The sequence below is a fragment of the Wyeomyia smithii genome, chromosome 3 (assembly GCF_029784165.1).
Source record: "Wyeomyia smithii strain HCP4-BCI-WySm-NY-G18 chromosome 3, ASM2978416v1, whole genome shotgun sequence".
NCBI lineage: Eukaryota > Metazoa > Arthropoda > Insecta > Diptera > Culicidae > Wyeomyia > Wyeomyia smithii.
Window position 1 is genome coordinate 79,694,536 of NC_073696.1, and position 11,579 is coordinate 79,706,114.

Genomic DNA, 11,579 nt, shown 5'->3' on the forward strand with positions numbered 1-11,579 from the left:
CAAGTAGCCAGGATTTTCTAATATTACTGAGTGCGTTTTGTGCTTTCCTGATAGTACCGCACCACTTGAAGGACATCCCCTATCGTGAATTGATGAAAAAGTCGCGATTGAAAGTTGATTTGTTAGACAAAATCTCGATCATCATGAGACGAATTTCAGGATCTCATTGCAAAAAATCACACTTTTTAGTATCGGGCAAGTTCATCGAAGCAATGAATAATTGTTTGTATACTTTGGTTAGTAAACATTTTCAAATATCAATTTTATCATGTGTCCCGTTTTTTGAACCCAATTGTCCCGTTTTTATCCTGAGAAAATCTGGTCAGCCTATGCATAAGCGAATATCATTTTTTGATATTCTTCACAAGGTTCACAGTTTTCAAAGATTGCACCGGTGATGTTTCGTTAAATTTAACTGAACCAGTGTACAGGTTCAATGTTGGATTAAAATGTGTAGTTAGAACTTCGGAAAAACACATATTCTTTATCACGCTTAATTACAACACTTTTCATCCACTCCTAACATTATCACTTCGTTTATTTACATTGCTCGATTGATATCCTCGTTTGACACTGATTTGGTTCCTTTGGTTTCATCTTTGCGCGACTCTATATTATGAACATTGACTCTGGTTTTATGGTAATTGGTTATGCGGGCGTGAAATAGGGTTATATTTCCCAAAGGGTTGGCAGGCCTTTTTGTAGAAATGTCACTTTGTGCACATCCTACCAGTTAGTGAAAATTTAAAAAAAAAATGATTTTTTGATTAAAAAAGCAAAGCAAATCGTTGAGATCTAAGAAAAATAACGTAGTGCCTACTGAAAGGTCGATCATCGATTAATATAAAAAAGCAAGTTTTTTTTTTAAATTAAAACTCCCCGTTTAGGCCTTAGAAACCCTACGAAAAAATTAGTTTGTGGAATTAAGCTGCTGCGATAGATTCTCTTCCCTTGTTATAGGAAACTGTTTCTCTGTACCTGAAAGAAAAATGAGCGTTAGAAAAATATATTCAAGTTAGAAATACTCTTGAATAGCTAAAAAATACCAACACCATTATTTTAAGTTTGAATCAGGCCTATTTAAAGACATAATCGTTCAAGGCTGTATTACACTCTTTGACCAAGCGTCAAATATTTGTCACTTTTTGACAGATAAAAATTTGGTCAAAGATAATTGTTTGTCACTTTCATATTTAAATTTGACAAACACGGGAAAACAACAATCATGATGTCAAATAAATTTGACCAAGGTCAAATATTTGACCATTGGTCAAAGAGTGTATTACAGGCTGTAGTGACCCAAAAACAGAGGGGATTCACTGCTGTCAAATTTCATATGTGTGTGCGTTATCGCAGATTAACTCTGGTCCATGACGTTTGCTGGTCCATGATGTTTGTAACTATGAACAATAATAGGGGAAAAATCACTACACAACACACTCCTGAAAGTTTTCCGCGGTATCTCGAGATTCGATAAAAAAACGTTCCAATCTTATAATGTTTTATATCGATCAATTTCATGACCAAAAAAAACAAATACCAAAACAATCGCCATGTTGCCGAATATGTTGGTTACACGATGTTTGACAGATAGATCCCCCCTACCCAAAAATTACATGTCACTTTATGATGCCACGGTGGGTTCGAAATGAAAATGGGATTAAAAATATGTCACACACAAACCCATTGCAATAGCATAGGCGTGTTCAAAACATGATTTGAATAATAAAATAATATGAATGTATAAATGTGTAAAAGTGTACATAAATAATAAGTTTTCTAGTTTACTCAACATTCCAATTGACACAGAGATTTAGAATGATTTCTTTGTTGGTGCTACATATGGAAGATCAGATTCGACGCAGGAGTTGAAAAACAGAATATTGATAAGATATTATTTTATTAGCACTAATGTTGTGGCAAAGTTGAATGCTTTTCATTAGCGTGCATGTTTAAAAAGATGTTAATCTGGCCGCACTGTTCAACATTGACATCACTGCACCACCGCGGGTAATATTCAAAAATAACCGTCGAAGCAGAGTAGACGTCTGTGACTCTACACTTTGCAGCGAAAGTTTAATTTATTCTTGCTTCAGAACAGGTAGACAATTCAAAACTGGTGAAAATTAAGGTGTTGAGATTCTATTTAATCAAATCCATCTTGTTACTCTAGCCAGTACTGATATTAATCATTCGAAATAAGTGTTGTGTTGTGATTGTGGCAGCTAATAATGTCTAGCGATAATTCTACGAGCGGGGACGAGTCTGGGATCTACTTCGGAACTCCCACAATCGGTGAACTGAAGCGATATTGGCAGAGAATGGGGTAAGTTTAATGTGTGTTTTCTGTTTATCGAAGAAGGCGTCTAGCAAGTTTTGTCACAGCCGAGTTGGGCGAATAAATTTTTTATTCAGTCAGATGGAAGATCTAATAACAATGGCTTTAACTAGAGTAGTTCGAACAATCACCAAGATGTTTTCTAAAAAGTAGATTTATTTTTAGTGTATGAATAGCAATTATAATTACTTATTCTGTAACAGAACTCAACCACTAGCCCAGCCTGATTTTTTACAACAGTCCGAGGAGGATTCGTCTTTTGATTTAGATGACAGTTTCCAAGCAATGATAGAGAAAAAGCGGCAACAATTGATCAAAGCGAAAGAGGACGAATCTAAAGCATCGGAAGAAATTTCCTCTGTTTCGCAGTTCACTGGGGGAGGCGATAATACAACGAGATGTCTGGGAAATGATTCAACAATTATTGAGCCAGATTCAATGTTTCGAGTTACAGATGAAAGTTTCGAAGAAATGGAAAGGTTATGCTCGATGGAACAAAGCAGGCTTCTGATTGATTTACATGTACCCCAGCATGCTGGCGAAGAGACCAGTTTAAGAAATATTGAGGAATGTTCCCGTATCAGTGAGCCATTGGAAACCTTGTGTAAAAATGCTACTCTAAATAAAGGTGAAGTATTTGTGTGTTAATTGAAGATAGTACTTGACTGTAATTTCGTCTTTTAGAACCTGAGCAGAATGAGGTCAATATAACTATCGGTATGTCGGATGAAACCCAGTTGGATGACATCGAAGAACCGTCGTGTATGTGGGAGCAATCCATTATACAGGGCAATGCGGGCAAAGCTCTTTCACCGGTCAAACGAGTGCATATGTTAAGACCATCTACAATCATAGAAGAACCAACCACGATCAACGAGACCACAGTAGCTGGAGCTGCTTCAAAGAATACGTCATTGGAAAGCTCCATTTCAACCACTATCAATAAGACCACAGCGGCTGGATCTGCTTCAAAGAATACATCATTGGAAAGTTACATTTCTGCTAAGCAGACATTAAATGGAAGCGATAATTGCTCGGCGGTAACAGAAAGTGAAGTATACCGCACTGCAGAGGAAGGGAATGAAAGCAAATCTTCTGCACCGAATAGTACAGTAGATTCTGCTGTTGGCTTTGATATTACGGTGAACAAAACTAGCCTAGAGCTAAACACCCCATTAAATGAAGTAACGGTGATTGATGATGAGTCTGAGTGCGAACAAGAGGATGATTCCGAGGACATTATTGTACTTAGCTCTTCAAGCGATAGCGAAACGGAAAATGGCAATAACACTCTGCAAAAGAAGGAGTCGAAATTCAAACCATTAGACTCATTTAATAACAGCGGCGATTTGCAAGAAGATTCCCTTTGTGGTGAAGATAGTGTTACCGAGAATGATGTCGGTTCAGTTTCATTGGACGCCATCCCGGACCATTTCAACGATACCTTGGAGGAAATGGATTTTATGATGCGGCAAGGAATGAAAATAATGCAACAACAAAAGACACAACAGTTGCAGGGTCAATCTACTTCTCTGAAAACCAGCATCAAGAAGACGGTGACCGCATCTCAACAGAAAAGTCCATTTACACCTGCAAATCAGGATCGGTATTTAAAACCAGTACAACAACCAACATATTCTTGTAAGCAAATTATTTATCCCAATAGCGCGAACAAGATCTATTCGGCTCAAAAATCTGCAACGTCGTCTGCTGCGGTAGACTCGAGCAGCGGTGGGCTGTTCAAAAAACCTACAGTAAGCCGTTTTCCACTGCCAAAATCTGCTAAAAAGTTTGATCATATAGTTTCTCCTATTGGAGCCTATATCAATCGCACTCCACATACAACATTACAATCGCAGATTTTTATCGCCAAATCCAATCTAATCGATGTATTGCACAGCAACCCAGAAAATCGAGAAAGTACACTGAGTGCCAAAGAAAATCATTCGCTTTCCGCCAAAGTGGATCCTTCAACCTATAGTTCATCACTTCCAAGGAAAGGTGTGGTTAGTTCGCGTGGGGCCCATGTTCTCGATGAGAGACATGCCGTGCGCATTCCAGGTGGAGAAAAGGTACACAAACTTCTCAACAATTCACCGACTATGGTCATTCGACACGAGGGACGACTTAAATACCAGCGAGAACCGCAACTGACGGATGAAAGTATAGCGGAGGATAGCTTAGCCGATTTGTCAATGATTTCTGGCGATGTGAGCGTTCGAGTTCTAAAGGATGTACGGCGTTTCTGAAATTATAACAGGCGAGTTTATTTTATTTCACTTTGATATGTGCTAAAGCGAGGGTGAGTGTTCAGTGATTAAACTTTCGGAAACAAGGTTTTTCTTAAATATAACGTGAAAACACGAAAATATGACGTTTATCAGAATATCACACCGTGAGCCTTGACTTTTATAATAGGACTTATTGTATGATGTAAAAACTGTTTTATGATGTAATACCGGCGTGTTTATTCAATGTCATGAGCGGCTCGCCAGGATGGAGAGCTTTCATATGAATTACATACATCCGACGATGTACAAAGCCTTTGGTACATATCGAGCAGATGTACGGAGTTTCGCCAGTGTGAGTTCGTAGATGAATATTAAGTACACTTTGGCAGTAAAAAGCTTTCCCACACTGCGGGCATACATAATCCCGCGTTTGAGTGTGAATTCTCAAATGGCGTGCCAAAGCGTGTCTGAAAAATGTGAAGAGTAATAATAAAAGTTAGTATTTGTACATATCGATGAAAAGTGATCGACATCTGAACGAAAATTAAGTCCGAATTCCGATTAAAAATCGGATCCATTTCGATCGGATTCCGAACCTGTTCGATTCGCTGTCGATCACTATCGATGATACTAACTTGTTTGCAGATTTGAGGCCGCATAAGGGACAGGTTTCCTTTTTTTCATCATGAGTGCCACGCATGTGAGCCTTTAAAATTTGCTGACAGCGAAAAACTTTGTCACACATAGTGCAAGGTATCCGCTGATCCTCACCATGATTTCTGGCCATGTGGGCTCGCATATTGAGCTTGCAATTGGATCTTAGACCACAAATATCACATACATATGGTTTCAGTCCTTTGTGACCATTCATATGACCTTCCATTCGATCGGTAGCAATCCGTTTACCGCACAACTCACAGGTACCGTTGTATTTACCAGCAATGTGCGTGCTATAATAGTACCGCTTATATTCAGTCGGGCTCATAGCCTTTTCCTCTTCAGTTTTACGCTGTATTTTACGTTTTGGTCTTAGCTTTTCTGCGAGACGAACCTCTGGTGGAATGCGTCTATATTGACCGCGCTTTGATTTTGATTGGTTTTTGTTTTCCAGATTTGTCGTTTGTTTTTTCTTACTATTCGAAACTTCTACGATAGGGTCGACTGAAGGATCAAGCTTTTCAAGAGCATCAACTGTTTCTTTGTAATTATCCACTAGGGATTTTATAACTGACTCCTGCTGACTGTTTTCCTGAATCGTTGAATGCTGTTCGTTTCTAAACTGTACTTTATTTGTGAATTTCGTTGAATGCCGCAGTATCTGACGACTTCGTTCTTTGAACAAGTAAAAATCCAAAATGCTTCTCTCACACTTACTACATACATCCATGCTCGATCGTGATAACTCAATATCCACCTTTGGAAAATGAAGGAATAAACGTAAATTCTATAGTAGAAGTAGGTAAAAGTATAAGCTCCACTAACCCACATGCACAAAATTGTCTGTAGTTTTTCACGAAAGTTCCTATCTTCCATCTTGCGATTAGACTCGCAAGAAACGTTGCAGTACCGACAATTGGACATAGTGGATGCTGTGACTAAAAAAACTCTCTTTTTTACCTAAACACACAATAATCACAATTATTATAATTATTATCAAGCCTACTTTTTTGTTTACATATATTTAAACTAAGGAAATCTAATAAGAAACTCAATCCGAGATGCCAGATTTATTGAATTTTTTCAACCTACACAGAAAAATAAAAATACCCAAACATGCGTATTTTTAACGCAAATCAGCCCTTCTGTGCGGGAAGGTATATACTCAAAGTGATTTACCTAATTTTGAGTATCTGCACGGAAGCCATCATTTAGATAAAATCGAATACCTTGAATAATCAATATTAAAGCCTTGGTGCTACATCATGATTCGGAACTCGACCTTCTGTTTGTTATACACAGACTTCGCAGCCAACTGTTAAGTGTACAGGACAATAGAGTTCTTCAAGCGAAAACACACGAACACTACGATACGGCCGCTTTACACTGTGTATTGAGGTTTGTGAGAGTGTGAATCATTAATCAGTCGCAGAAAACAGGCCTCAAACTTCTGCATTTTGATCAATATCGACAATTTCAATGAGGGACACGAAAACTTTGGTTGTCTAGCTGTCTTACGAATATAAGGAATACCATTAATCACAAAGAAATCTGTGAACAAACATCGTTCGAAACAAATCGACCTATATTGCAGCTATTCAGGAGCAACTTCGGGTGCTGAAAAACAAGCCTGCAAAACAGATGGAAACTGCTTAACCCTCTAGTGCCCAGTGCCGCCTTTAGACGGTCTTCAGTTGAACCTCTAAAAAGCTTCAATAAGAACGTAAAAAATGTTTATAAAGCTTCATAGTGATTTTTTCGAAGTCCGTCTAAAAATTAATTTGGGCACTAGAGGGTTAAAATAGGTTCGAAATGATTGGAATAGTGTCCCTCGATTGGTAACCTTAATTGATTATTGTTAAGCCTGTAGTACACTCTTTGTCTAATGGTCAAATATTTGACCTTCTGAAAAAATGGTCAAATTTATTTGACATCATGATTGTTGTTTGCCCGTGTTTGCCCCATGTTAAAATTGGAGAGTGACAAACAATTATCTTTGACCAAATTTTTATCTGTCAAAAAGTGCCAAATATTTGACGCTTGATCAAAGAGTGTAATACAGGCTTTAAAGTTTGCTAACTTGTGCCTTGTTCAGACTACGCCGGATATCAGCTGATATCGCCAGATGATATCGGATATCACACACTACAGTGAGCTGATATGGTTTGACATGTGTTTTGATAATTGAAAACAGAAGAAAACAAAAACAGGTCAAAGTTAAAACAAGACAACAAGAGAAATGGGATTAGGATGGAGATGTCAACTAGTTGGCTCGCACCAACGTGAACTCTCATATGCAATTGTCAAGATGTCCGGGACGAAAATAGCAAAAAGATTTCCTTACTTTTTTCTCGCATGCAACGCGAATTGCGAAAATTGTAGGGTTGCGTCCGCGATATTGTAGTCGAGGTGAAATCCGATGACAGCTCGATTGTATGGGATATCAGTTAATATGGATGGTGATATGGCCTCGATAGCACGAATCGCCTGATATCACACACCAAATTTTCATTTCTGGAAACTAGCAAAATTTTGCTGATTTTTGGTGTGCTGTGTTTCCAGCAAACTGTTCAGCAAAATAAAATTTTCTGATTATTCAGTAATGCCCAATTGATAAAAGTGACAGAACGTTTGCTGTATGTTCAGTAAAACAAAATACAACTTGCTGGTTGTCAGCTATGACAATTTGCTGTACATTCAGCAAAGCATAAATCAATTTACTGGTTAACCAGTTAGTTCAAGGGAACCATGTTTCCCTCAGCCACCAGCTTTCATACGCCCATCGCGACAGCAAACTGTTCAGCAAAATAAAATTTTCTGATTATTCAGTAATGCCCAATTGATAAAAGTGACAGAACGTTTGCTGTATGTTCAGTAAAACAAAATACAACTTGCTGGTTGTCAGCTATGACAATTTGCTGTACATTCAGCAAAGCATAAATCAATTTACTGGTTAACCAGTTAGTTCAAGGGAACCATGTTTCCCTCAGCCACCAGCTTTCATACGCCCATCGGATCATAGCCAAATTACTGTTGAACTAGAGATATATGATTATCATGTCAACTTTTAAGTTCATCTAGTCCAACAGTGACTTAGCTATGGTTTTATATCCGCTAACAGGAGTTTAGCGATGATCCCGTACCAGCTGCACAGCGATTTGGCGCGTTTTGCTAATGACAGGTTGACGTAAAATTTTTTGACATATCAATTTTTTCGCTGGATTCCAGCAAACATTCATTTACTGTTTTCTGTTCAGCAAATAGTTTCGCTGTATTTGCGCGAATCACTGAGTCGATTACTACTTTCCAGTAAATTTATCAATGAAATACTGGTTTACAGCAAAAATAAAATTACTGAACGAAATTCAGTAAATTGTAGAACTGAATTACAGCAAACTTTTGAAAAAAAAAAATGCTGTGATTCAGTAAACAAATGGTTTGCTGATACACTTTCAGCAATGTACTTTGCTGAACCATAAAGAGAAATTTTGGTGTGCAGGTGATATGCGGTGTAGTGTGAACGGGTATGAGGCCTGGAAGACATTTGAAAAATGACCTGGCCTTCCTGTGTCATGAATCATAATTTCTTCAGGACTATGCTATCGCTGTCCAATCTCATACATTTGCTGCGTACCCAACACCTCAACGGTTCGCGGTTCCCCTGACGGATACGAAAAAGTCCAGCAAACATTCCTTTTAACTTGAAATGGTTGCAGGAAGAACTCTCCACTCTCACATAAGAAAGGGGTAGCATGATGTCATCCTTTTGGATTTCTTGTGACGAGGTTTGTCCTAAAATAACTTATATTTGTTGAAATTCGAAATCGATTTTTGCAATAGTTCTGCTGTTTAAATTAAAAAAAGTCTGTCTGTTCTATCAAAAGAAAAAATAATATTCATAACCCTAAAACACCAAAAGCATGGTTTGAATCATGTAAAAACTGCTTAGTTTTTGAGTTATCTTTTACGAGCGTGTATGAAAGTTCAGCAAGCAAAATAAAGGGGTGTCGAGTTCTTCAGCTATCGTTCGAAAAATGGTCGAATAATTTCAGCATAGCACTACTTAAGTGCATAAATAGCCTCTGTATGTTAATTTATTTTGTTTTAAACAATTGTACGGTTATTATTTTCACGCAAGCACATTCCTAACACGTTTCATGGTTATTGATTATTTAGTATCAATTCGAGAGATTAATTGAACATCACTAGCGTAGCCAGATGTAAACATTGGTTACGCAAAGGCCAGTCGCGTTTTGCTCTTACCGTGAGTTTTTAGTAGAATTTTTCGAAAGTTCTGCTTTTTACTAATAACATTTGTTTATTTCAGTTCTGTTTCGCATATGTGAAATGATATACAGACGAAACCGTTTTTTGGAGCTAGTACTTGTTACAGTTTTTGGTGTCGGCGGTGGGTTCTATGCATTTCAACCGGCCTTCAAACAGTATCAAATAGAGAATACGAAAAAATCGATATCAGAACCACAACGTGAATAGATTCGAGATACTTTTAAACGCGAATCTTCTAACTATAAAGGTAGTTATATGGCTAATATTCATAAATGATGAATAATATATTTGATTTTCTTTCCCAGATGTCCACTTTTAAGACTATGTTCTCCATTCTCCGAGGCTCACCGGTGGCTGTTTTGGGTGGAGCGATACTTTTAACTGGATCAATCGTGTACACCTACAAACGGGTCTACGAACCTTTTGCTGCTCGAAAACGTCGCGCCGAGGCGGAGTTTATAGCTGACTTTATTTTCAATAAGGAGCAACAAGCTCGAGGATTTGATGGACAGAAGGGTCCAGTACTCAACGACAGATAGGATTACCAGCAATGCTATTTTGATAATCTGGAATAGCGTATTGATGATTTGCTGAATATATGAGTGTTTGCAAAACAGTTATCAGTTTTCTTCGAAATCAAGTTGGGATCTTTGCAAAAATTTGATCAGAAGAAATTAACGGTTGTTCTTCTGCTTTGTAGGTAGTGCTCATTTGCTGACTGATTTATGTTTATCTGCACTGAGTAAAACAGCAATTATGGATTGGCAAACCTTTTAAATGAGGTTATTTGAATGAATTGCTTATTTTAAAAAGCTCCGAGCATGACACTAAAATATGATTCCAACAAATAAAAATTCCTACTCCTGTTAAACCACTTAAATACATGTAGAGTAAGAGATCATTAATAATTTTTTGTCTTAGGATTTTCTTTTTATTATTCAATGAAAACTGTTTTGCTCTATTTGTTTCTTTTATTATTTTTTTTTTATTCATTTTTTTATATTTACAGTTAACACGAAAACACAGACATCGTTACATACACATCACAGACATCGTTACATAGTAATCGAACTTTTCTAGTAACTCAAAAGTAGAGAGTACATATTTTGTTCCTTTTTTCTTTTTCAATCACACCTGTGTGTTTAGCCCTGCATTTTGTTGCTGCCAAACATGTTTACTTTCCTAAACAGAATTCAGCAATCCAAAACACAATAATTCAAGTCTCTTGCTGTGAAACATGTTCACTGTCTGAAACCGTTGTTGGCCATCACTCTAATGAAGTTTTATCTCTTGTTTCGCTACAAATTTAGTAACTAGCGTTTGGATGGCCAAAATTTCTTAAAAGTTTTCCTTTTATTTCGTTTAGTTTTTATTTTGGTTTTTATAAAGATTTTTCTTGTTATTCTTGGATTAAGACCTGCTACCGAAGTGGCTACCAACTGGAAATTAAAATGTTGGGGACAAATAGGATTATACTTCGAGTTAGTAGGGTCTGTAGAGAATTTTTACAACATTTTTCTATCCTGAACCTATCACCAAAAGAATTAGAATACAGGTAAGTTCCGTTTTCGGCACGTTCCGATTTTGGCAACTTTTGGTTCCGTTTTTGGCAACACAATTTTTTTTTCTAATTCTTTTTAATCTTTTACTGATTGGCGGCTCAAAACTAATCCTCATAGCTCTCTACAAGTATTAATACATACAATATATGACACATTTTTGGCTAATCGACTGAGAGGCTAGCAACATTCTCTCAGAATTTAATAAACATTTGTGAGTGTGTAGGTCTTACTACACTAAGAAACTTTGCATACTTTTTGTTTTATTGAAAATTCATCTATAGATTATCATTTGACAAGGCCTGCAGCTTGAACCTCATTTCCATATATCGATACATCTGAATCAGCGGTTCTCAACATTTTTTTATCCGCGTACCCCTTGGCGATATTTTTCAAATCAATGTTTGAATGTTTTCGCAGAGAAGGAGAGAGTAGTGGTAGGTCATGTTGTGCTAGTCTTGTTTAGGTTTCAAATTGAATTATGATTTATTTGATTGCTACAGTCAT

General features: G+C 37.2%; 2 protein-coding genes and 1 long non-coding RNA gene across 7 annotated transcripts; 2 read left to right on the top strand and 1 right to left on the bottom strand.

The window, feature by feature from the left end:
- Positions 1–2,026: 2,026 nt before the first annotated feature.
- On the top strand, positions 2,027–4,691 carry LOC129727844 (uncharacterized). Of its 4 annotated transcripts, none has more exons than XM_055686061.1 (4): positions 2,027–2,101; positions 2,174–2,326; positions 2,542–2,966; positions 3,023–4,691. In XM_055686061.1, the coding sequence occupies exons 2-4, from the start codon at positions 2,232–2,234 to the stop codon at positions 4,585–4,587; spliced, it is 2,085 nt and encodes a 694-aa protein (XP_055542036.1). In that variant the 5' UTR covers positions 2,027–2,101; positions 2,174–2,231; the 3' UTR covers positions 4,588–4,691. The 4 variants fall into 4 exon arrangements, with proteins under 4 accessions (XP_055542036.1, XP_055542038.1, XP_055542035.1 ...); XM_055686063.1 differs by having other exon boundaries at positions 2,035–2,326; positions 3,023–3,944; positions 4,005–4,691; XM_055686060.1 differs by having other exon boundaries at positions 2,035–2,326.
- LOC129727845 (gastrula zinc finger protein XlCGF8.2DB-like) lies at positions 4,602–6,302 on the bottom strand. 2 transcript variants are annotated; one of them, XM_055686064.1, is made up of 3 exons: positions 6,052–6,302; positions 5,205–5,983; positions 4,602–5,036 (listed from the first exon to the last, which is right to left on the bottom strand). In XM_055686064.1, the coding sequence occupies exons 1-3, from the start codon at positions 6,148–6,150 to the stop codon at positions 4,784–4,786; spliced, it is 1,131 nt and encodes a 376-aa protein (XP_055542039.1). In that variant the 5' UTR covers positions 6,151–6,302; the 3' UTR covers positions 4,602–4,783. The 2 variants fall into 2 exon arrangements, with proteins under 2 accessions (XP_055542039.1, XP_055542040.1); XM_055686065.1 differs by having other exon boundaries at positions 6,056–6,210.
- Positions 6,303–9,397: 3,095 nt separating this feature from the next.
- LOC129730203 (uncharacterized) lies at positions 9,398–10,127 on the top strand. The gene is made up of 3 exons (XR_008728807.1): positions 9,398–9,490; positions 9,554–9,760; positions 9,819–10,127. It is a non-coding gene; the product is annotated as an uncharacterized LOC129730203 (long non-coding RNA).
- Positions 10,128–11,579: the final 1,452 nt, after the last annotated feature.

Coding starts and splice junctions, on each gene's coding strand:
- LOC129727844 (XM_055686061.1), top strand. CDS start 2,232: ATGTCTAGCGATAATTCTACGAGCGGGGACGAGTCTGGGATCTACTTC. Junction 2,327..2,541: donor CGATATTGGCAGAGAATGGG/GTAAGTTTAATG, acceptor ATTCTGTAACAG/AACTCAACCACTAGCCCAGC. Junction 2,967..3,022: donor AAATGCTACTCTAAATAAAG/GTGAAGTATTTG, acceptor TTCGTCTTTTAG/AACCTGAGCAGAATGAGGTC.
- LOC129727845 (XM_055686064.1), bottom strand. CDS start 6,150: ATGTCCAATTGTCGGTACTGCAACGTTTCTTGCGAGTCTAATCGCAAG. Junction 5,984..6,051: donor AGACAATTTTGTGCATGTGG/GTTAGTGGAGCT, acceptor CATTTTCCAAAG/GTGGATATTGAGTTATCACG. Junction 5,037..5,204: donor GGCCTCAAATCTGCAAACAA/GTTAGTATCATC, acceptor CACATTTTTCAG/ACACGCTTTGGCACGCCATT.